This window comes from Cinclus cinclus, chromosome 16 (genome assembly GCF_963662255.1).
Source record: "Cinclus cinclus chromosome 16, bCinCin1.1, whole genome shotgun sequence".
Taxonomy (NCBI): Eukaryota; Metazoa; Chordata; class Aves; order Passeriformes; family Cinclidae; genus Cinclus; species Cinclus cinclus.
In genome coordinates this window covers 1,231,394-1,252,693 of record NC_085061.1, presented here as the reverse complement: position 1 = coordinate 1,252,693, position 21,300 = coordinate 1,231,394, and the positions used below count along the sequence as shown (strand labels likewise).

Sequence of the window (21,300 nt, the reverse complement as noted above, 5' to 3'; positions counted from 1 at the left end):
AGGACTGTGGGCGCTGCTGGCAGCCACGGGGAGAGCTCCTGCTTCTCCCAGCTTTCCTCATCTTTGCAGTGTGGAAGACAGCAGGGTTTCACCTTTCCCCTTCCCAGCCTGGTGGCAAATATCTGCTTAAAGTTAAGCGCATCCCTAAATCCGGGCACAGGCAGCAGCCTTGGAGCTTCCAACAAAACTCTGGTAATAATAGTGGCAATTAAAGCTAGCCCGAGGCTCGGCTCAGCTCCCAGTATAACCAGTACTGCCAAGGGAGGGTGCCCTGTCAGGGGCTGTAAATGGGTCCCTTGTTCTGGTGGTGCAGTGACCCCTGGGCCCCTTTCCTACATCAGTTTCTCCCCCTCCTTGGCTCTTCCCAGGCTCCCAGTGTTGTCCCTCACTCCTCTGCCTGCTGGGGTTTGGATTTGGGTCAGGATCCTGCATTTCTGCTGCACAACCCCTGAAGGTGGCTGTGCATCCTCTGCCCTGCATCCCTTGGTGCCTGCACTGGAGAATCCAAAGTGCCTGGGATGGAGAAGCCCCAGCTGGAGGCACGACACTGGGAATGGACACCAAGGCTCTGAGCAGTGTTCTCTGTCCCCTCAGGCCATCTCCATGTCCCACGGTGTCCCCAGGGCAGGACAGGGGCCCCAGGGCGTCCCCCAGCCCTAGTGGGTTCTGCTGCTGAAGTTTGTTTTGGAGGGAGCGAAGGAGCCATTTTCTGACTGAAACCACATGGAAAAGGAAACACCATGGCAGCTGACTTAAAAGGTGTTAATGTAAATTAGGCAGGAATGCTCCTGCCTGGGTTTTCTCCAGCTCTGCCAAACAGAGATGGAAAGGTTTGACCTGTCCTGGGTGTTCCAGAGCCTGGAGTGCATCCAGGTGCTGCATTCCCAGCAGGGATGACTGGAACCTGTTTGGCAAAGCCCCTGGGATGGGCACAGGGGGATGGGCTGGTGTTGGGAGCAGGGTGAGGTGGTCCCAGGCAGGGCTGAGCCGATTAGGGCTGAGCCTTGATCCCGGGGATTACGAGCAGCACACCCTGGAGTTGAGCTTGGTGGAGTTCCAGATCCCCACTCCAGGCACGAGCAGGGCTGGAGCTCCTGCTCCCACCGGGGGACACCTGGTTGAGAGTGTCCCCTCAGCCTGGGAGCAGGTTTGGGGGTGACCCCTGTGCTGAGGGCTCGGTGACATCGTGGCCAAGGCACTGCAGGACCCACTGGGATCCCAGGGCAGATGGTACCAACCTGGCCACGGCCTCTAGAGTAGCTCTGTGTGTGTCTGTGTTCTCTCCTTCCTCCTCCTCTCCTGGAGGACCCGCTGTCCACGCTGGCACTGGTGTTTTATTCCTGGAATAAAACCATAAACTGTGGCTTTCAAGGTGTTTTAGCCCATTGTGGGCAGGAGTTTGTGGGGCAGAGGGGCTGGAGACAATCCTGGGACCTGGGCACCAGTGTGGCACCCTGGGTATGGAGGGAGCGTGGATGTTCCTGCAGCTTTTTGGGCTGGCTTTGAAATGTCCTTTTTATCCCTGTTCCTGCTCAGGGTCAGCCTGGGGGGTGGCGTGAAGGTGCAGGTTGGTTTTGTGAGTCAGTGTCCTGTGGGACATCCCTGTCCTGGGCTGTGGGGAGCAGGGGACATCCCTGTCCTGGGCTGTGGGGAGCAGGGGACATCCCTGTCCTGGGCTGTGGCTCAGGGCTGGCTCGGCAGTGACAGCAGGAGGGTCTCTGGCACCCTCTTGGTGTTGAGCTGGGGAGGGTCTTTTGTAGGGGCAGGTGGATAACAGAGCTTGGGGGCTGCTCTTCAAAACCCAGGAGAGGAGTTTTGTTCCTTTTGGTGCTTCTGGGAGTGGATCCTTCTTTCATGGAGCCTGCCAAGTGCTAATTAATGGTGTGGAAACCCCTTGTTAATCAGAACTGGTGACACTGGTGGCACCAGCCCCAGGTGTGGGACGTGGGAAGGGTCCTGGTCACTGCAGGGACCTGCATGGGGTGGCACAGAGCCAGTGCTGGGGCACCCCATGGGCCAAGGGGGATCTCTGGGAAGCCCAGGGAGCTGGGGCTTGTCTCTGGAAGACCCCAGGGTGTCCCCAGGTGACCCCCACGAGCTAAGGGGTGTCCCTGAGGGACCCCAGTTCCCATCAGCAGCGCTGGAAACTCGAGGGGAAATAAGAAATCAGATGCTGTGAAGAGTTGCCATGAGATTGTGAGAGCTGGCAACACCCAATCAGTTTTGTTGTTTTTTTTTTTTCTTATTTTACTGAAAGCATTTCATTGTTATTTAATGTCTTGTTTGTGCATTTTAAAATGGACCAGCTTGAGCAGTGCTTCCGAAACCTTTGTCCTTGTATAATGCTGCTGGTTTGCCCCAAGCTGCAGCTCCAGGGATGGGGTGTGAGTGCAGTTCATCATCCAGGCAGCATTTATCTGCACAGACATTCCTGAGGATGGTACACACAGGGATGGAGTGTGTCCTGCTCAATCCAGCTCAAAAAAATCAGCAGCCGCTGGAAAAGCCTGGATTCCTAAGGAGGGGAAAAAAAAAAAATCTTCATTCTGCAATTTTTTTTTTTTTTTTTAGCGTGTGTGGGCAATTTTTGGCTTTCTAAGACGACAAAAACCGAGTTGAATTTTGTTGCTTTGCAGCGTCCGTGTGAATGTAACTTAACCCAAACTGGCTTTCGAGCGCTTGGCGTGTGAGAGGCGGCGCAGCCTCCTCCAGAGTGGTTCTGCAGGCGACTCCCTGGGAAGCCCAGATAAACCCTGCTGCTGTTCCAGGGAACTTGGGTTTCACAAAGGCCAAATTCCCCCGGGAGCTTAGGAAATATCTTCCCAGAACACAACCAGGGAAACGCTGGCACGGGTCAAAAAGAAAATCAAGAGCGGAGCTGGCAGGAGAGGCAGTGGCTCCGTGTCTTGGGGGGGTGTGAGTCTCTGCTTAATCCCAGAGAGGGGCTTTGTAGAGCTCAGCTCCAAAACCTGTTTTTTCCAGCAGCCAAGGATTGCATTAGCTGGGAGGTTTAAGAGCCCTGCAAAAGCTCTGGATCATCTCTGCAGGAGGATAAGCAGTTTTCCCCGAGGATTTCTGCCCAGAGCAGATGCTGAATTGGGATTATTTTTTTTATATGTATGTATTTAAGAATAAATGTCTTGAATTCGTTCCAGTTAAGGGCCTTAAATTCAAGATTGTGCAGTGGAAGCAGCACAAGCCCACGTAGGACATGGCACAGCCAAAGGAGTCCTGCAGCAGATCTTCTCCCTGCGTGGTTTATTTAGTGAGTAATTTGATTTCACTGCTGATCCCAGGGGATGCCCTGGAGGAGGAGGGACTGACCCTGCCAGGGTGTCCCCAGGGGATCCCCACGCTGCAGATTTTGGGGTGATTCTCAGTGATTTCTCTGTGTTTTCACACTGCTGCCTGCAGGAGCTCTGACCCCTGTACAAAGGGAGCAGGGGGAAAATGGTTTCAAAATGTTCTTTGTAAACCCCAATAGGTGATCCCAGATGGATTTTGGTGATGCCAGATGCACTTAGGTGACCCCAGACACGCTCCCCTCGTCCTGCCACACAGAGCCCCGTGTGTCCTCTAAGGTCACACCAGCCTGACCCTCTTGGGCTGCTTGAATCATTTCCTGTTTTCTCCAGTTTGTGGAGACCTCTGAGGCAGGCTGGAAATGTTTGCAGATAGAGTGAACTGCCTGCTCTGGGGCCATGGGAAAAGTGCAGCAGGGTTAAATGTGCAGGGGGAGAGGATGGGGGTGGGCAGCAGGTACAGGAGGGGCTTGGCAGCCCCATCCTGGTTTGGGTTGTTCACTGATAATTTTTCCTCTTTAAGAACCGATCTGGGACTGAGATATCAACAGCACTAGCTGGTTTTTAGTAAAAAAAAAAACCTCGTTTGCTAAGGGAATCTCTAAAATTCAGGAGCAGTTTGCAGCAGTTCTGAGTGTGCCCTGATGCCTGTGATGGGCACTGCTGGTGGTGACCCTTGCGTGTGAGCAGCTTTTGAGGAATTTGGTTGGAATTTTCCTCCTGTGCCAGAGGAAAGACACAATCCTGGGTGATGTGCTCTGGGGAATTCTGCTTGAACAGGGAGATTGGATTTAGATGACCCTCGGTGGTTCCTTCCCACCTGAGCCATTCTGTATGCAAAGGTTGGTCATTTTTGCATCCCTGTTTCTTCCTTGATGCTGGGATTGAACTGGTCAGGCTGGTGCTGAACCCTGACCCACCTCTGTCCCCCCTGGGCATTGCAGCCACAGCCAGAATTGCCCAGAGAAGCTGTGGCTGCCCCTGGATCCCTGGAAGTGTCCCAGGCCAGGCTGGATGGGGTTTGGAGCAGCCTGGGACAGTGGAAGGTGTCCCCTGCCAGGAACAAGGTGATCTTTAAGATCCCTTCCACCCCATCTGGAATTCCATGCAAATTCTATCCCCCAGCACAGAGATCCCTGGTAGTGATCACTCTGTGTGTCCCCACTTTGTTCTCCTCTGTGAAATCCCTCCTTGAGGGGATGAAGGAGTTGGGAAGTTTGATGTTTCACTGTGCCTTTTGGCCGAGAGAGGAAGGAGGAGGAGGAGGAAATTGCTGCCTGGATTTTTAATTTGGAGGCGAAGGCTGTAAGAGATTTCCCTGTGAATGTGATCCCAGAGAAATCCTCTCTGTGGGCAGGCAGGGAGCCTGCTGAGGGAAGGTGAAAACTCATCCGGGGGAGATGTTTTCCTTAAACCATGGGTGAAAATGAACGCCCTGATCTCCAAAGTGCCTTTTGCAGGGATGCTCCACAAGCCGGAGCTGCCTGGTGGAGCAGGAATTAATGGGTCCTGAAGACCTGGAGAAATCCAGGATTTGTTGCTCCCTGGCTGCCCTGAGGAGCCATAAAGCATTTTCCATGGCAGGAGGGGAAGCACTAAACTCCTCACGTGCCCCTGTGCTGTTCATCCTGCCAAGCTCAGCCTTCCTGAGCTGCAGGGAGCTCTTGGATGTTGGGGTTCATCACCCTGGTCCCTCCTTGCTGGGAGGGGATGTCACCAGTGGGTGATGCTGGTGTCACCAAGACCAAGGGTGTGGCACTGCCTGAAATACCTGACTGAGGTTAATCCCAGGTCTGGGTGAGCCTGGGCAGAGCAAAACTGGGCCTTGGTTCCTCCCTGCCCTGGGGAGGAGGGGGGTCCCAGCCTATGGGTGGATTCAAGTGAGCCACTCCTGGTGAAGGAAATGCATTTTTTGTTTTGTTTTCATTTTTCTGGAGTGGTTTTGGACAATTGGGTTTCGAAAATAGACTCAATGAGAGGAAATCCATTTGTTAACCTGTCCCCATGCCGAGGACAGGGGGGCAGATACGGCGCTTCCTCAGGGATTTATTTATTTATGGTCACATCTACCTGAGAGCCACCCCAAAGCTGTGAATTAACCCCTGTGCCTTGTCTCCCCCACCCTCTCCTCCACGAATCAGGATTTAAATGGACAGAAGGAGCTGTGCCCACGTCTCTGCCACCTGAAGAAAGGCCCCAATGGTTACGGCTTCAACCTGCACAGTGAGAAATCCCGACCAGGGCAGTTCATCCGTTCCGTGGATCCCGACTCGCCGGCGTCCCGGGCAGGGCTGCGGCCCCAGGATCGCCTGGTGGAGGTAAAGGGGGGCACAGCAGCAGGGGTAGCACCCTGGGGAAGCTGGAAGAACCCCCATCCCATGGCCTTTCCCATCTCATCCCACTCTGTTCCTCTAATTCGGTCCTAAGGTTGATGGGGCTGCTCCTTCCTCTTCTGCCATTTGGGTGTTTGTGAGCTCTGGGTGGAATTATAGAGTAGAAAGTTGGAATTGTTTAAGGTTGGAAGAGCCCTCCAAGACTACTGAGTGCAGCCTGGCGAGGCCACCAGTGACCCATGTCCCCAGGGTGCTGTGCTGGCTCTGGCTGGCACCAGGGAGGGCTGGGCAGGTGACTGTGGGCATAAGGCCAGGTTGGTGCTGAACTGATGCCCTGCCAGGGAATGCTTGGAAAAACAAGGGAAGAGGCTTTGCAGAGATTTTAACACACAAAATTATGGAAGATTGAGGGGAAAGTGTTCTTGGAAACATCTTAGTGTTTGCCAGGTGCTGGACAACACTTTTTGTCCGAGATGGGGCCACAAAGTTTGGATGGGGCTGGGAATTGCCCTCTGTGCGTTGTGCTTTTTTCCTGGAGAAGGGACAGGCAGAGGAACAGGCAGGGACTGACCCAGCAGCCATCACCCTTTTCCCTATGGGAGCATGTAGAAATCCCCTGCTTGGGCTGTTCCCCAGGAGGCTGAACCCCAAACCCACCCTATGGGGACCGAGCTGTGCCCCTCACTCCCAGCTCAGAGCAGGAATGGGATTTGCATCCCTGGAAGAATGTGAGCTGGGAAAACTCTGAGACCAGAGCATTCTCCTGCTTTCCAAGCCCATGAATAATTATTCCCCAGGCAGTGGGAGCTGCTGCCTCTTCCCAGCAGCTGAAAGTTTAATGCTGGGAGCAGCGTGGGGCCGGGGCACGGGTGGCAGTGGCTGGCTGGTGTCACATCCAGGGGTCGTGTTATTTATTTATGGGCTTGGCCCAGGGCCTGGCACACACAAAGCAGCTCGGGGTGAGCCGGTGAGCTCAGAAACCTGATCTCCTCCCTGCCTGCTCTTTGGGGCTGGGATAAATATTTGATGCCCCCCAGCCCTGTGCCAGGATGGGGGGAGAGCAGCGCTGGGCTCAGCCAGGGGTGAGCCCTGGGCATGGATTGCAGCGAGCTGGAGTGGCAGGACAGGGATGGAGGGGGGCTGTGAGCTGGCAGCTGAGGGTGGCAGCACCTGGAATGAGGTGCAGAGCCTGCAAGGGGTTTATTATCATGCCAGCTGTGCCCTGAGGAGCAGGGGGAGCCTGCGGAGGGGATCCCAGAGTTTGGAGCTCAGGCTCTGCAGTGTCCGTGTCCCTTTGGATGAGGACGAGCGCTGGGTCCTGCCGAGGCTGTCGGGTCATTCCCGGTGGGACAAAGGGTGATTCATTCCCACCCAACAATGTCCTGAGTCACCATTGTCCCCTCTCTGCAGGGAACAATCGGGAGCGGGATCACGTTCCCTGTAGGTCCTGGCTCACAGGCAGGGGAGGGAGAGATGAATCCATTCACCAGGCACAGGGACTCGCCCATCAGGGCACAAAAATCCAGGTTTTCCATCGCAGAGGGATGGAGGATGGCACGGTGATGCCCAGCCCCCTGTCCGTGCCCGCTGTGAGATTCCTGGGCACATCCAAGGGGAGGGCTGTGTTTGACAGCACCACAGAGGATTTTGGTGGGAGCCTGGGGTCTGTGATTCCCTACGGATGTGTTTGGGATGAGGGTGCTCTAGCAGGGGCACTGGGAGGACTTAGGAGAACATGGCTGGCTGGAGAGGGGGAAGGTAAAAGCCTGTAGCCTTCCTTTCATCCCAACAGGAATAATAAAAAAGGAAAATCCCCTCCCACTGTAGGGAGAGAGGGGAGTCTGGGAGCCAGGATTTGGGTTGTGATGCCGTGGCTCTGCAGGTGAACGGGATAAACGTGGAGGGGCTGCGGCACTCGGAGGTGGTGTCCCACATCAAATCCAGGGACAGCGAGGCCAGGCTCCTGGTGGTGGACCCCGAGACAGACGAGTACTTCAAGAAGCTGGGGGTGACCCCCACGGAGGAGCACACCAAAGGTGAGACCTTCCTTTGCCGGGGTGACCCCACGCTGCTCCCGTGACTCACGGTGCTGCTGTGGGATCTGTGGGATCTCAGGAGCCGGGCAGAGTCACATTTCCCTCCTGTCTCATCCCTCAGTAGTTTCCTGAGCACCACCCAGCTATTTATAAACAGTGAGAATACACCCTCACCCAGCCAAAAAACGCTGGGTTGCTTTTGCACGGTGAATATGTAACTCTGGAGCTCGCTGCCACCAAAGGACTGAGGCGTGGTGGGATTTTTGGGGGAGCCTTCAAAGCCAGGCTGAGCAGGATTTGGAGCAGCCTGTTCTAATAGAAGGTGGGACTGGATGAGATTTAAGAATCACTCCACGATTCTCTGATTCCCTGATTGTTCTTTGCTCCGGTGGAGAAGTCTGTGGGCATCTGGAGAGTCCCTGTGCAGAGGGAAGAGCTCCACGCTGGCTGATCACATCATGGCCAGTGCAGGAAATTTTTTTTTTGTTTGATTGTTTTGGTTTTTTTTTCTGCTGAAACCTGGCAGGGAAAGCTGCTCATCCACTCCCCAACCTGCCCCACTGCGGGCTCCCAGCCTGGCCTGTCCCCAGCTCAATGGGCAGCTCTGTTTCCCAGCACAGCTGTTCCTTATCTGATTCCCAGGATGCTCAATGGGAAGATTTGTCCCCAGAAATGGGTCAGACAATGTTGGGAAGCCACAGGGTGTCAGATGCTCCGAGGAGGAGCCAGCTTTATGCTGGCACTGCCATAAAGGAGCCCTTGTTCTGGGAGGGGACAGAGCCCTGGGGAGGGTGGCTGGGTGCTCCGAGCCCTGCAGTCACCAGGGAGCAGGAGTTGGGTCTGCCTGGCACCTGCCTTGGTGCCAAAGGGCTCTGGTAAATTCTGCTCTTTGCAGGGTAAGAGGGAAATAATAATAATAATAATAATAATAATATTAAACTGAAGTGCTTTGACCTCAAACTGACACTTTCCAAGCCTTGCTGCTCATCCTGAGCACCTCAACCTTTGAGCCAACAAGTGGTTTTTAGTTTAAGCATTTCTAGATACAGCTAATTTGTTTTTGAAGCCCCGTCCCACTTTTCTATTCCTTGCCATCTGAAGCTTGTTTTTAATTTAATTTGAAATTTAGCTACTTAAGATACCAGAGACATAACTTCTGTGTGAGCTGATTCTTCTGATGCCCATTGCTCCAAGCTTGTCTCACTCTGAACATGAGTCCAACATTCACTGCAATAAAATATTTAAGGATCCCAAAGCCACACGAAGGCTTTTGCACCTCAGCACACTCCCAAAATCACAATTTAGGTTTATTTTTCTGCTTTGCCCCAGAAATCCCTGCAGTCTGCAGTGATGCAGCCCCCAGTCAGTCCCTAGGGAAAGCATACATGCTTGACTTAATTCAGTTATTAATCCTGTCCTAATTAACACATCTGTTAGTCTGGGGCAGTGAGACATAGTAATGCCTGGGGCAATGACTTGATCGTGGTGACTGGCAGCTTAAATGCATAAAACTTGCCATTGTGTGGGCTATTGTTAGAGTAAATCGTTGGAAGTGAGCAAAGAAAAAAATAATTCCAGAGTGCCTGGAGAGTGGGGTTCTGTTCCACACACTGTTGTGACAACACCACGATGCTGATTTTGATGAAGACTTTTGAGTTGACTTTTAAGATTTTTGATTGAAGAACTTCTGAAAACAAACTAATGGTCAAAAAAAAAAAAAAAGAAAAGAAGAGTGTGCTGCAGACAGTGCCTGTAGAGGGAGGTTACTTGGTTCTTGTCCTGGTAGATGTTTTCCTCTGATCAAAAAGGTGAATTTGGAGGATTTGGCAAGGATGTGGTTCTAGAAGGGCAGAGGGAGAGGGGAAAGGGCTGGGAAAAGCACAGGACCAAGTCAAGGGACAGGATGAACTGGCTGGGGTGGGCAGGGGAGGAGGGAGGTGTGGGATCTCAGGTGATGGTGCTGAGGGATGCTCTGCTGGGAGCTGAGGCAGCAATCCCAGCTGAGGCTACTCACTGTGTGTTTTCTGGCTTTACTGTGTCCAGGTGTGGTACCCCAGCCCATGACAAATGGATCTGCACAGACTCAGGTGAGTCCTCACCTGCCCCTGGTGATAGTGTTGCCTGGAAAGGCTGAGCTGGAACAGAGACTGGACAGAGCAAAAGGAATAAAGTAGGAATTTATTGAAAGGAAACACTTTGGGCAGTGCAAGAACCTGGCAGGGGCTGCACCCAAATCAAATCCCACATGGATCCTGGTCATGAGTTTTACACTTTTATAAATTTTGGTTCATCTAAATCTTGGGATGAATTATTTAACCACAGCCCCAGGTTATGAAGTCTCAGCCCCCTGCCTTGCCCCCTTCCTGCTGTTGTTTCTGCTTTTTAGGTACTGGTTGTTAATTCTCCAGCTGGGAAGGGATTGTTTTGTCCAACTCCCCTGTGAAGAGAACTCACTAACACCTAATATGAAGTTTCAGAGTTACACACCAAGCAGCAGAGATTCTAAAAAATATAAAAGCTAAACCCCAAGGCATCACTAGCCCAGAGCAGCAACCTGGAGACTGTGACCAGGAGGGATCAGGGTCACCTGTGCCAGGTGAGCCTGGATGCTCAAATCCCCAAGGCTCATTTAAGCTCAGCTTTACTGCTGCTGCCTGTTTTAATTACTCCCCACTACAGCTTTAATTTAGAGCTTGCACAAGGCCAATTTCAGCCCCATTTAATCCCAGGGAGAGAGGAGGAGGAGGAGGTGGCAAAGTCCCAGTTCTGGCAGGATGGAACCACCCAGTTCTTCTGGGAGTCCCAGGGAGCTCCTGTGTGTGCAGGGTCCCCTGAGCAGGACCATTCCCTCCAGGCTCCATCCCATCCCTGGAGCAGCCCAGCATTGCTGTAGCCAGGGATTTATTGTGTTTAACTCTGTCTGGCACAAACCACACTGACATTTTCCTCTCCTCCAGCTGAATGGAGGATCCACATCTTCATCTCACAGCGACCTGCAGAGTCCTGGGAAGGAATCAGAGGTAAAAAAACCCCAAACACTCCCTATCCCTTTTACAGCCTGGGGTGGTTACAGCCCTGCCTCACAGTGCTGTGTATCGATGAGTTTTCAGTTTATCTCCCAGATTTGGATTCACTTGTACCCACCCAGCAACCAAAATCCAGGGTTTTCTCTCCTCCCTTGCACTGTGGGTGTTCACTGGCACCTTCTTGGGCAGTGATTCCTGCTTGGATAGTTTGGGAGGTGGGAGGTGAAGGATGTCTGCAGGACTTGGGATCTGAGGTTTAATTACACTGATGAGCTACAGCAAGGCTGGGGATCTCTGAGGAATAGAATTGTGAGGCTCAAGTGCTGCTAGTAGGACCAGGGCAGGCTTAAAATTTTTAAAAAGCTGATTTTTATTTTTTTTTTCAGTTTGGAGCACATTAAATTTATCACAGTGTTTAAAGGGGGGAAGGAGTTGTTTTTGGTGACAGGCTGGGCTGAAGGGGTTTCTGTGGTGTGGCTCAACCCTGGAAAGGGACAAAAACTTGTTGGGCAAGGTGAAGTGGCAACCAAAAGTCAACACGAGGCATTGATTGTCATTCTTGGGCATTAATGACTTAGCAGGTTTTTTTTTTTTTCCTCTTAAAATAAGAGGCAGGGATTTGTATTAAGAAGTAGGGGATTTGCAAAGTGCTCAAAAATTTATCTTTAGCACAAGGTTCTGCTATAAATGGAGCAGGTGCTCCGTGGGGTCTCTGCCCTGCTGTCTCCTGCCCCAGGACATTTGGGAGCAGGAATGTGACAGCACCAAGTGCTGGTGTGGCCCCTCTGAGCACCCCCAGCCCCGAAGCCTCTCGGGTTCCAGCTGTGGCTGAACGCCTGCAATCTGCCAGTGTCCCCATGGGCACTGAATAATGCATGTCCTGATCCATGTCCTGATCCAGTGGCTCTGCCCTGGGAAATCCAGCCTGTGTCCCGTGGGGAGCACAGGGTTCTACCCCCCAAGTCACCCTTGGGCTGCTGCACGACAAGTCAGAGTCCCTGGGGTGGAGAATTTGGGAAAGTGAGCAGTGCTGGAGCATTCCTCCCATGAAGCCACCCTTGGGCTGCTCAGGGGTCACTGTCCTGGCAGGAAACCAGAGTCCCTGTGGGCTTTGGGGGTTTCCTGGGCTCAGTTTGGCTCAGTTTGGTTTTGTTCAGCCCAGCACTGTTATCTCAGTGCTGATGGAAGGCCCTGCCCATGGCTATCAGCAGGGATCTGTGCACTCAGTTTCCCAGCTGGGCATTGGTGATGGGGCAGCAGTGCCAGCAGGAAAGCTCTGAAACGTTTCCCTAAAACCCAAGGTGTGCATGCTGTGTGTTTACCCACACCTGACACGAGTGCAGCCTCTTGTGTTGCTGCTTCTCCACTTCCAGCTGTGCAGCCACACATTCTTCAGGCAGGAGAAACATCCCCACAAAATGCAGTGCTGTAATGAGCTCCGCATCCACAGGGATGCTGCTGCCAGTGAAACCACGGGCATGGCACAGGGTTTGACCTTCTGCTCCTAAAAAACCCGTCCCTGAGCATTTGCTTGCTGTGCAGGCTGGAGGAAATCCTTCATGGCAGGGATTGTTAGGCATTGGAAGAGCCCGGGGAAGTGGAACACTGGGATGTGGCAGTCAGTGCTCTGGGCTGGTGACAAGCTGGGCATCGAGCTTGGACTGGATGATCCTGGAGGGTTTTCCAAGCTCAGGGATGCCAGGAGAGGCTGTGGGAATGCACAGCAGTGGCGTGGGAACGCCGACAGCTTTGTCCCTTCTACGCAGGATGGTGACACGGACAAGAAGGACCCGTTTGAGGAGAGCGGGCTGAGCCTGAGCCCCACGGCCGCCGAGGCCAAGGAGAAGGTGAGGGCCAAGCGTGTGAAGAAGCGAGCACCTCAGATGGACTGGAACAAGAAACGGGAGATTTTCAGCAATTTCTGAGCCCTGCTGGAGCCGCCGTCCGCTCCCCTCCCGCCCCAGCTCGGACGTTTCTGAGGTGCCTACGCCCTGTCCTTCGGTGTCCATGTGAGATGCTTTGTGCTCTGCTCTTCACTGGTTGCTTTTACAAGGCGTATTTTAAAGTCCTTTTTATTTTTATTTTTTATTATTATTGTTATTGTTACTCACCAGCGATTCTCATAAGACAAATGTGACCAAAGCTCCTTTTCTTGCTTGCTCTTGAGCCTGGCTCTGGCTGCTCACCGTCCCCTGTTCCTATGAGAAAGGACTGGAAGAATTTTAAATCTTTGTTTCTTACTTGCATCATTTAGGCTTCTGTTACTTCTATTTTTTTTTTACTTTTTACGTGGGGTATTTTGGCTTTGTGGGTGTCCCAGACTGAGCCCCATGGGATGCTCTGTGCCCCTGTGGAAACATCTCATGGCTCGCGGTGGGTGCCTGCAGGGTGGGAGTGCCAGGGACCCCCTCCCCAGCTCCCCACGCCCAGCATTAGCTAATCCCACCATGGGAAAATGGACTGTGGCTGGAAATTGTTCGTTGGCTTTGCTATTGAAGCAAAAACTTTTTTTTTTGTTTTGTTTTTTTGTTTTGTTTTTTTAATTGAAGTTCCATGTGTTTCCAGTTAGTTTAGGAACCTCCCCCCACCACCAGCAGCTCCTGCCCCAGGCAGTAAAAGCTCATTTTTCACCCCAAACAGCTCTGCAGAGGGGAGAGGGTGGGGTTTAAAAGCAAAGCCCAAACCCAAAGGGCACAGCTCTCCCCACCTGCAGCCGTGGATGTGGCAGGGGAAGGAGGGAGCAGGGCCAGTCCTGCCCCACGGAGCACGAAGATGAGAACCACGAGATGGCTACAGAAACTCTTTGGACAAACCTGGAAGTGGGGATGACCCAATATCTGCTTCCAGGAGGGAGCACAGGGATGCAGCTGAAACTGAGGCTCAGCACTGGAGAGTGGGGCTGGTCCAGGTCCCACCTGGGCTGGGGTTTGGTGTCCCCAACCCGGGAGTGTCACTGTTGGAAAGTCATCTCCAAATGGGGCTGGAGATGGAGCAGGCACTGCTGTGATGGAGTGGGCAGCACCTTTGGCTTCTGTGGCCTCCTCCAACGCCCCGCTCTCAGCATTCAGAGTGTATCTTTAAAGCATTACAGATTAAGTCCATTTAAGCTCTTTATTGCTGTCTTTGGCTCTGTGAGTGAAGGTGGCTCAGCTGAGCTGCAGCGTTCCCAGGTAGCAGAGCTGAGTTCCCAGGGCAGGGGCTGGGGCTGTCCCACTCCCTGCCAGGCTCCAGCAGCAATCCCAGCCCTGCTGTGGGAAGGGATTGGGAATACAAAGCCACTTTTCTTACCCGAAGGGAAACAGCAGCGCTCACCTGGCCATGGATGAGGTGTGAGCAGAGCTGTGGCTGTGCCCTGCCTCACTCCAGCCCTCCTGGGATAAAACCCTTGGGTGGTCAGTGTGCTACAGATGTGGGAATGGCTCTGCACGGATTTTCTAAGGTATTTCCAAATTCTGGAGCTAAAAGGTGCCTTATACCATTCTCTGCTCTCCTCAGCAGTGGGCTGGGGCTCAGCACAGGGTGTTTGGCTTCCTTGGGGAGCAGCTGGTGCCTGTGGCCTTATGCTGCTGGCAGGAGAGTGTGGAGAGCCTCAGGGGTGAAGGAGATGAGTTCTCTTTATGAAAGTTATCTTTTAGGATTGTTGGTAGGTTGAACAGGTTGAAAATAATGACTTTGGAGAGGAATTGGTGCAGGTGTTTGGGGTGATGGGGGATGTGGAGAGGCTGCCTGCCCTTGGGGCTCTGCCATTAACAAGACACCTCTTCCCCATCCCACTTCAAATTACCTGCTCTATTTTTGACTCCAAAAATACTGTCTTTTCTCTTTGGGTAGTGTTTGGAAGGAGCCCTTCTTTTCCATGGTGTGCACGTTGCTTCCCGTGCCCGCGTCGCCAAACCCCGGCAGCACCTGGGCTGTGCCGGGCAGAGCATTCCCAGGACACTCTGATGCAGGTCAGAGAGCACAGACCTGGTGTAAACACCCCATTTCTCATCCAACACTGCTGCAGTTGAGGGGAGGTGGGGGGAGAAAAAAAAAACTTTGTGTAGTTTTGAATGTAGATCGAAAGAAATCAGGTGTGCAAATCCGTGTTGGTAAAATTGAAAATCTTAATCTCTTAGTCCATGGAAACTGCTCCTGGTTGAAGCATTACTGCATTCCTGACATCTTGTAGCTCAGTAGTAATTATTCAGTTCCTGTACATTTAACTTGGAAAAGAAAATCAATAAAGTCTAAGGCTGTCAGCAGCATTGCAAACCCACCATGTACACGGTATTGTCAGTAATAAACTTGGTTTGCCATGTACCCAGCACTTATCTGCTCCTTCCTCAGCTGCTCAGGGAGGGAGCCCAGAGCGGAATTGCAGCCCTTTAGCACATTGTAAACTTTGCTTCCTCCCCGGCCTCTTTAAAGAGGAGCTGGAATGATGCCTTTGAAGCTCCACAATGAAGGCGGCACTGCCCTTTCTTTGAAGAACAAAACGCAGGGGTGGTGGTGTCCCTGTGTCAGCTCCTGGGGACACAGCCTGGCTCCCGTGGCTGCTGGAACCCTTGTGGCACACACAGAGTGGCCCTGCAGTGCATCACCCCCTGTCCTGCTGCCAGGACACAGAGCTCACTCATCCAGGCACTGATTCCCTCGGCTCCTGGCTTGGGAAGGCTTCAGCTCCACCTCAGAATCTCAGGATCGCCGAGGTTGGAAAAGATTTCCAGGATCTTTTGAGTTCAACCTCTGCCCTATCCTCACCTTGTCCCCAGCCCAGAGCACTGAGTGGACACCTCCACCACCTCCCTGGGCAGTCCCTTCCAGTACTGAACAGCCTTTCCCATAAAGAAATTCCTCCTGCTGTCCACCCTGGATGTCCCCTGGCACAGCTCTTGTCCTGCTGGCAGCACACCTGGCTGTGGGGCAGGGCAGGTTGCCATGGTTCAGCCTTGCTGAGGTCACCCACATTCTCCTCCCCTCAGCCACTGTCGCACAAATGCCAGCAAACCTCGTGGATGCAAAAAAACCCTTACCACCTTTATTAAACAAGTATTTACAAGCAGCAGCACGTCCCTGAGGACAAACCTTTTCTCTCCAGTGACTCAGTGTGGCACAGCTGGGCCGTGCTCAGCCATTCACCCAGGCTGGAGCCTTCAGCTCTGTCCCAGCAGGACTGCTGCCTCTCAAAGCTCCTTTTCCTTCTGGAGAGCTGAGCCCTTGCCAGTGGCTGCTCCCTGGAGCTGCTGCAGCAGGCTCCTGTCCCCTGTAGTCACACTGCCAGCCCTGTGCCAGGCCCAGCTTTAGCAGGGCTCAGCTCAAGCAGCTTTGTGGCTCTCCAAAGGCTGGATGATCCCTCAGAGTCTCTTGGCAGCTGGGCAAATGTCTTGGTTGAGGCACTGGCTGCAGCGAGGGTTCACAGGCAGGCAGGTCTGCTGCCCAAAGCCCACCAGGAGCCAGTTAATCTCCTTCCAGAGGTCCCTGGTGAGAGGAGAAACAGCAGTGTTGCCATGCAGCTGCTTGGAAAGGGGTGAGGAACAGCCTGGGGTGTTAATGGGATCCCTTTCCTCTTCTACCTGTTCTTCCTGGCTTCCCCTGGAGGTGAGTCCCAGCCCTCCCAACCTCTCCTGGTCCTGCTGAGCTGGGGGGAGCAGTGCCTGTGCTCAGGCACGTGCCAGGTGTGGAGATGTGCCTGTGTACATGTCAGCTGCTGTTTGATACTGCAAATGAATCACCAGCGAAGGCCAGGATCCAGCCCTGGGCTGATGCTGCTGTGGCCACTGGGCTCAACAAGGCCCTGTATGGAAAAGCACTTGGTTTGGGTCATGGTAAATTTGGCAAGGCAAAAATCAGGGATCAAGGGTTCCACTGGTGGTGACTGATCCATCTGACAGCAACAGAACCACCAGGCAGGTGAGATGCTGCTGCTGTAGCTTTGGCAGAGAGGAAACACCTGCAGCTACTGCAACCCTGGAAAGAGGAGGGAGCCAAAATGCAATCCCTGAAACTGCTCCAAGCAGGACTCTGTGCAGCCAGCGGGGGCTCAGGGCTCACCTGGGCAGCCACTCCTCCAGTGCCACCCGAGTCTCCTCGGGGTACTTGGTCTCCTTCTTCACCCACTTGAGCCTGTTGGAGATCCTGTGCACGTGGGTGTCCACAGCTGGGGAGGGAGAGCCCAGAGTTTAGGTGGGGCAGGCACACCTGAACAGAGAGAGCAGAGCCACAGCTGCCTGTGACAGCCACCAGGCCCGGGGCAGCAGGAGCAGCCGGGTGGAAACAGGAGTGGAGGGCAGGGGAGGCTCACTCCAAACACAAACATTTTCTTCCCAGGCCCGGAGCCAAAAGCATTTGAGGTGAGTGTCTCTCCCCAGGCTCACCCAGCCCGACCCAGCCTCTCTCCCAAGGTTCCCCTGCTCTGTGGAGCAGGCACAGGGCAGCCTGGCCCCAACTCCCTCTGCACATTCTCATCCTCCCAGAGTTTCAGCTGAAGTTACGCAAATCGTGATCTCTGCCCCTTCCTTTGCCCGCATGGAAAACACGTTTCATAATACCCACCAGCAGAGAGGGCTTGGGAGGCTTAAAGCAGTGTTTATAATGTGCTTTGAGCTCAAAAGCTCTGAATGCAAAGTGTATTATTGTTAGATCAGCAGTGATAAACCTGTCTCTGGGGCTAATTGGGCAAAACCCAGGAAATTGCTATAAACAGGAAGACTAAGCCTTGCCTCCCAAATCAAAACCAAGCACACAATTCTTTGAAAAACACTTGGCTGGTTTGGCTGTCTCTGGACTTCCCTCCCCCACAGCAGGAGAACAACAGAGCCCAAGGGCTGCTGGATGCAGGGCAGGGGCCATGGCCTGTCCAGCTGATGGTCACCAGAGGGGCTGCAGGATCCAGCTCCCGCCCCCTCGCTCATCCTGGCTTTCCCAGGCCCTTCCATCAGGCAGCACATTCTTTAGGAATACTAATCTGTCCCCAGGGGCCCTGCAGGTGATGGTCCAGCCCCATCTGGCACCAGCTCCCCAGGGCAGTGACTTCCCTTGGGAATTTCTGCTATCATATCTGGGGAGAAACAGCAGCTGCTTAAATCCTACAACTCACTGAGTGAGCTGAGGGTCACATCGTTCCCCCACCCAAATACTCTGCAGATGACTGAACCAAAGGGATGTTACCAGGCTCCTGGGGGCTGGGGCTGCAGTGCTTCCCCCCTGCCTGGGGAATGGATTGGGATTTAGGAGAGGGATGAGAAAAACACAGGCCAAGTTACCTATGCCAGCCACACTGTCCCAGGCAATGTGCATGGCCAAATGGGCCATTTTGGGCCCAACTCCTGGCAGCTCCACCAGCTCCTCCACAGTGCTTGGGATGTCACCACCATACTTTTGCTTCAGGATGGCTGTGGTCTGCTTGATGTACTTTACCTTGTTCTGGAAAACCAAGGGGAAAAGGCACACAGTCCAAGCTGCCCTCCCACACAGGGAAAAGAAACACACAGCCCAGAAAACCAAGCATTCCTGAGTGTGTGTTACAGGTGAGGCCACACATGGCAGCTGTGGAGGAGACAGAGTCTTGACTTCTACTTGAACTCAAGATGCTGAGAGCTGGGAGCTCCAACCTCCCTGCACGCTCCAGGGCTTGCAGCCAAGAATCTCATCTTGCTGGCAGTACAAAGTGCCAAAATTGGTGTAAAATCCAGCTTTTAGCCTGACTCCAGGGGAGAGCTGCCCACAAGAAAGGCACAGGGGGTTCCTGTGTATCTGTATGGTGATCCCACACTCACCCTCCAGAATCCCACAGGATAAATGATCTGTCCCAGGGTCTCCTCATCCATCTGCAGCACGCTGTCCACGGTGAGGCCGCGCCGGCGCAGGCGCAGCATGGCAGCACTTGTCACCTGGTCCTTGGTCTGGCTGGACAGCATCAGGGCCAGCAGCACCTGGTAACGCATGACCTGGGGACAAAGGGGACACTGAGACACCCTGGGAGGATTCAGCACTTCCCTAGTGCAGGGTGTGCTCCCACCCTTCAGCCCTATCCACCTCTCCAAGAGACAGGAAGGCTGCAACAGGAATAAGCCATAACTTTTTAAATCCACCACACAATAAAGGGAGAAAAGAAACACCTTCAAGCTCAGCTGTCAGTATCTGTGAGAGGGCAGAGATCTCTGGGTCTTCTGGGATCTCACTCCAAAGATACCAGTGCTGAGGCACAAAGGGCTGGACAAAGCTTTTCCTGAGGACGGCATTCTCAGGAGACCCACAGGATGCACAAGTACAAATGCTCAATGATTTTTCATGCAACTTCTACTCTAAGCAGCTTTTGAAAATCCCAACCCTTTCCCACTAGGCTACAGTAGGAACTGGGTGTCTGGCTCCAGTGAGCTCCTCAGGGAACCAAATCTGAAGAACTGGGATGACAGAGACTGGGAGAAGAAGGACAAATCCCAGGAATTCCTCTGCTGCTGCCAGGCAGGGTTTAGCCAAGCCATCACCTCCTATTTCCCAATTCTTTCTCCCCAGATGTGATTCTATCCCACCAGAGCGAGGAGGATGATGCAACTAACCCAAAATGACCCAGGACAACATGAGACACAATCCTCCCTCTAGCTCTCCTACAGAGTTTACAAAACCACAGGTGCACCAGGAAAAATTCCCGAGTGCGTGGAAGCAGGATAATCTCAGGGTACGAAGAAATGCTGTGAGGAGCTGAGGGTTACAACATCCACTTCTTGGAAGCAAGAAGCCCCTTTCCCCAGGGAAGAGAAGCTATTTCCATGTGGTGCACCACGGTCCCACAGCTGCCAGCCCACGTGGCTGAGAGCATGTGACGTTCTCTGGGTCTGGGGTCAGAGCTCATCCTTCTCCCCAGGGATCCAAGCTCAGGGCAGGATGCCAGCAGCAAGGACAGCATTCCACGTGCTGAGGCTGTCCAGCTGTGTCCTCCTGACCCCTCCCTCAGAGCCCAGCAGGTCCTGCTGCTCCTCTGAGCCTGCCTCTGGATGATCCCCACATTCCCACTCCAGAGCTGCTCCAAATCCATGGGATGAGCTGGTCTCAAAAGTCACTTCCAATCCTAACAATTCTGAGATTCTGTGATCCCCACATTCCCACTCCACTGCCCCTCCAAGCCGGCCCATGGGTGCTCCCTATGTTCCTCTGCATTCCACAGCCAACTTGCTGGATACTTCCCTTGGACTCCTACAGAGATTTTTAAGGAAAAAAAGGAACATGGCTTCACGCCCTGCCAGCCTGCTCCATAAGGCGGCACTGCCCCTCACATTCATCTGGGACCAATCCCAGCCCAGAGTCCTGATCCAGTTTCTGTCCTGGAAACATCCCAAGTGGGACAGATCCAGGGCCAGCAGGAGGATGAGGGAAGCTGTTGTGCCTGCTGAAGCTGGCAGCAGGATGATGTTATCTGTGGATGCTGTTACCTGTGGAGGTGCACTGCTGTCATAGCACTTCTGCACTCCCATCTCATCCACGGGAGCATCCCTGCTCCTCCTCATCTCCCGGATGCGCTCCAGCTGCTCCCGCCAGTCCCGTGGCTCCCAGGGCACCCTCGGGGGCTCGGCCCCACCGCCCTGTCCTGGCTCATAGGCAATGGCAAGGCTCTTCCTCCTCCTCCTCTGCCTCTGGATGCCGGGTGTACCCTGGATCTGGCTCCCTGCATAGGATGGCAGAGATTCCAGGCTTGAGGAAAGATGCCTTCATGTCTCACAGAGCTCAGTGACAGCCCCACCAAGCACCCAGGCGACCCTGACCAGGTCAAGTTCCCTCCCCCGAGTCCCAAATATTGCACATCCCCCAGTCCCAAGGAGAGCCAGGGAGGGTGGAAGGACGTGGGAAACAAATAGCAACAGATAACAACAGTGGGGTCACATGTCACACGATGGGGACAGAGTCCCACACACAGGTGAGGCTGCTGAAGGTGCACCCCCAGACCAGGACAGCTACATCCCTTGCTCCGAGGGGGATGTGACAAGGACACGCAGCCCCTGTCCCCAGGCAGGCCGCCCCCTGGTGCAGCCCCAGCTGCTCCCTGTGCCCAGCACAGCCCTGATCCTCCTTCGTGGAATCAGCAATTTTCCCTCTCCTTCACGCCCCGTGTCCTCAATCCCCTGTTCCTGCACCCCCAGGAAGCTGCGATCCCTCTCTCATACTCTCGATCCCATTCCATACCCCATTCCCTGCCTGTACCCCATTCCCTGTCCATATTCTCCATCCCCATCTGTATCCCACTCCCTGTCCTGTAACCCATCCCTGCCCCATATCCCATCCCTGTCCGTACCCCTTTTCCCTTTCCCTGTCTGTATCCCATCCCTTTCCTGTATCCCATTCCTGTCCATACCCCATCCCTTTCCCATTCCCTTTTCCCGTACCCCCATTCCCTTTTCCCTTTCCCCATTCCCTGTCTGTACCCCATTCCCATCCCCATTCCCTGTCTGTACCCCTTTCCCCATCCCCATTCCCATCCCCATTCCCTGTCTGTACCCCATTCCCATTCCCATTCCCATTCCGTACCCCCGCCGCCCCGGGCCGAGCGCAGCCGCCTCAGGGCCGAGCAGGCCGCGGGCCGGGGCCGGGCCGCGCTCATGGCGGCCCCGAGAACTACCGGGCCCGGTGG

General features: G+C 53.8%; 2 protein-coding genes across 5 annotated transcripts in view; one reads left to right on the top strand and one right to left on the bottom strand.

Moving 5' to 3' along the window:
• NHERF2 (NHERF family PDZ scaffold protein 2) overlaps window positions 1-14,999 on the top strand; it is a 32,466-nt gene extending 17,467 nt beyond the window's left edge. For 2 of the 3 annotated variants that reach the window (XM_062504007.1, XM_062504009.1), the window contains exons 3-7: window positions 5,444-5,620; window positions 7,518-7,671; window positions 9,715-9,758; window positions 10,629-10,691; window positions 12,464-14,999. In XM_062504007.1, the coding sequence (XP_062359991.1) occupies window positions 5,444-5,620; window positions 7,518-7,671; window positions 9,715-9,758; window positions 10,629-10,691; window positions 12,464-12,622 (597 nt within the window). In that variant the 3' untranslated portion in view covers window positions 12,623-14,999. The remainder of the gene's footprint in view (window positions 1-5,443; window positions 5,621-7,517; window positions 7,672-9,714; window positions 9,759-10,628; window positions 10,692-12,463) is intronic. The other variant, XM_062504008.1, reaches the window with a different exon arrangement.
• Window positions 15,000-15,715: 716 nt separating this feature from the next.
• On the bottom strand, window positions 15,716-21,270 carry NTHL1 (nth like DNA glycosylase 1). 2 transcript variants are annotated; one of them, XM_062503621.1, is made up of 6 exons: window positions 21,198-21,270; window positions 20,108-20,340; window positions 18,455-18,625; window positions 17,942-18,101; window positions 16,731-16,836; window positions 15,716-16,157 (listed from the first exon to the last, which is right to left on the bottom strand). In XM_062503621.1, exons 1-6 carry the CDS (start codon window positions 21,268-21,270, stop codon window positions 16,034-16,036), a joined length of 867 nt encoding a protein of 288 aa, XP_062359605.1. In that variant the 3' UTR covers window positions 15,716-16,033. The 2 variants fall into 2 exon arrangements, 1 of the variants encoding a protein (XP_062359605.1); XR_009933699.1 differs by having other exon boundaries at window positions 16,027-16,157; window positions 16,731-16,877.
• Between the last annotated feature and the right edge of the window lie 30 nt (window positions 21,271-21,300).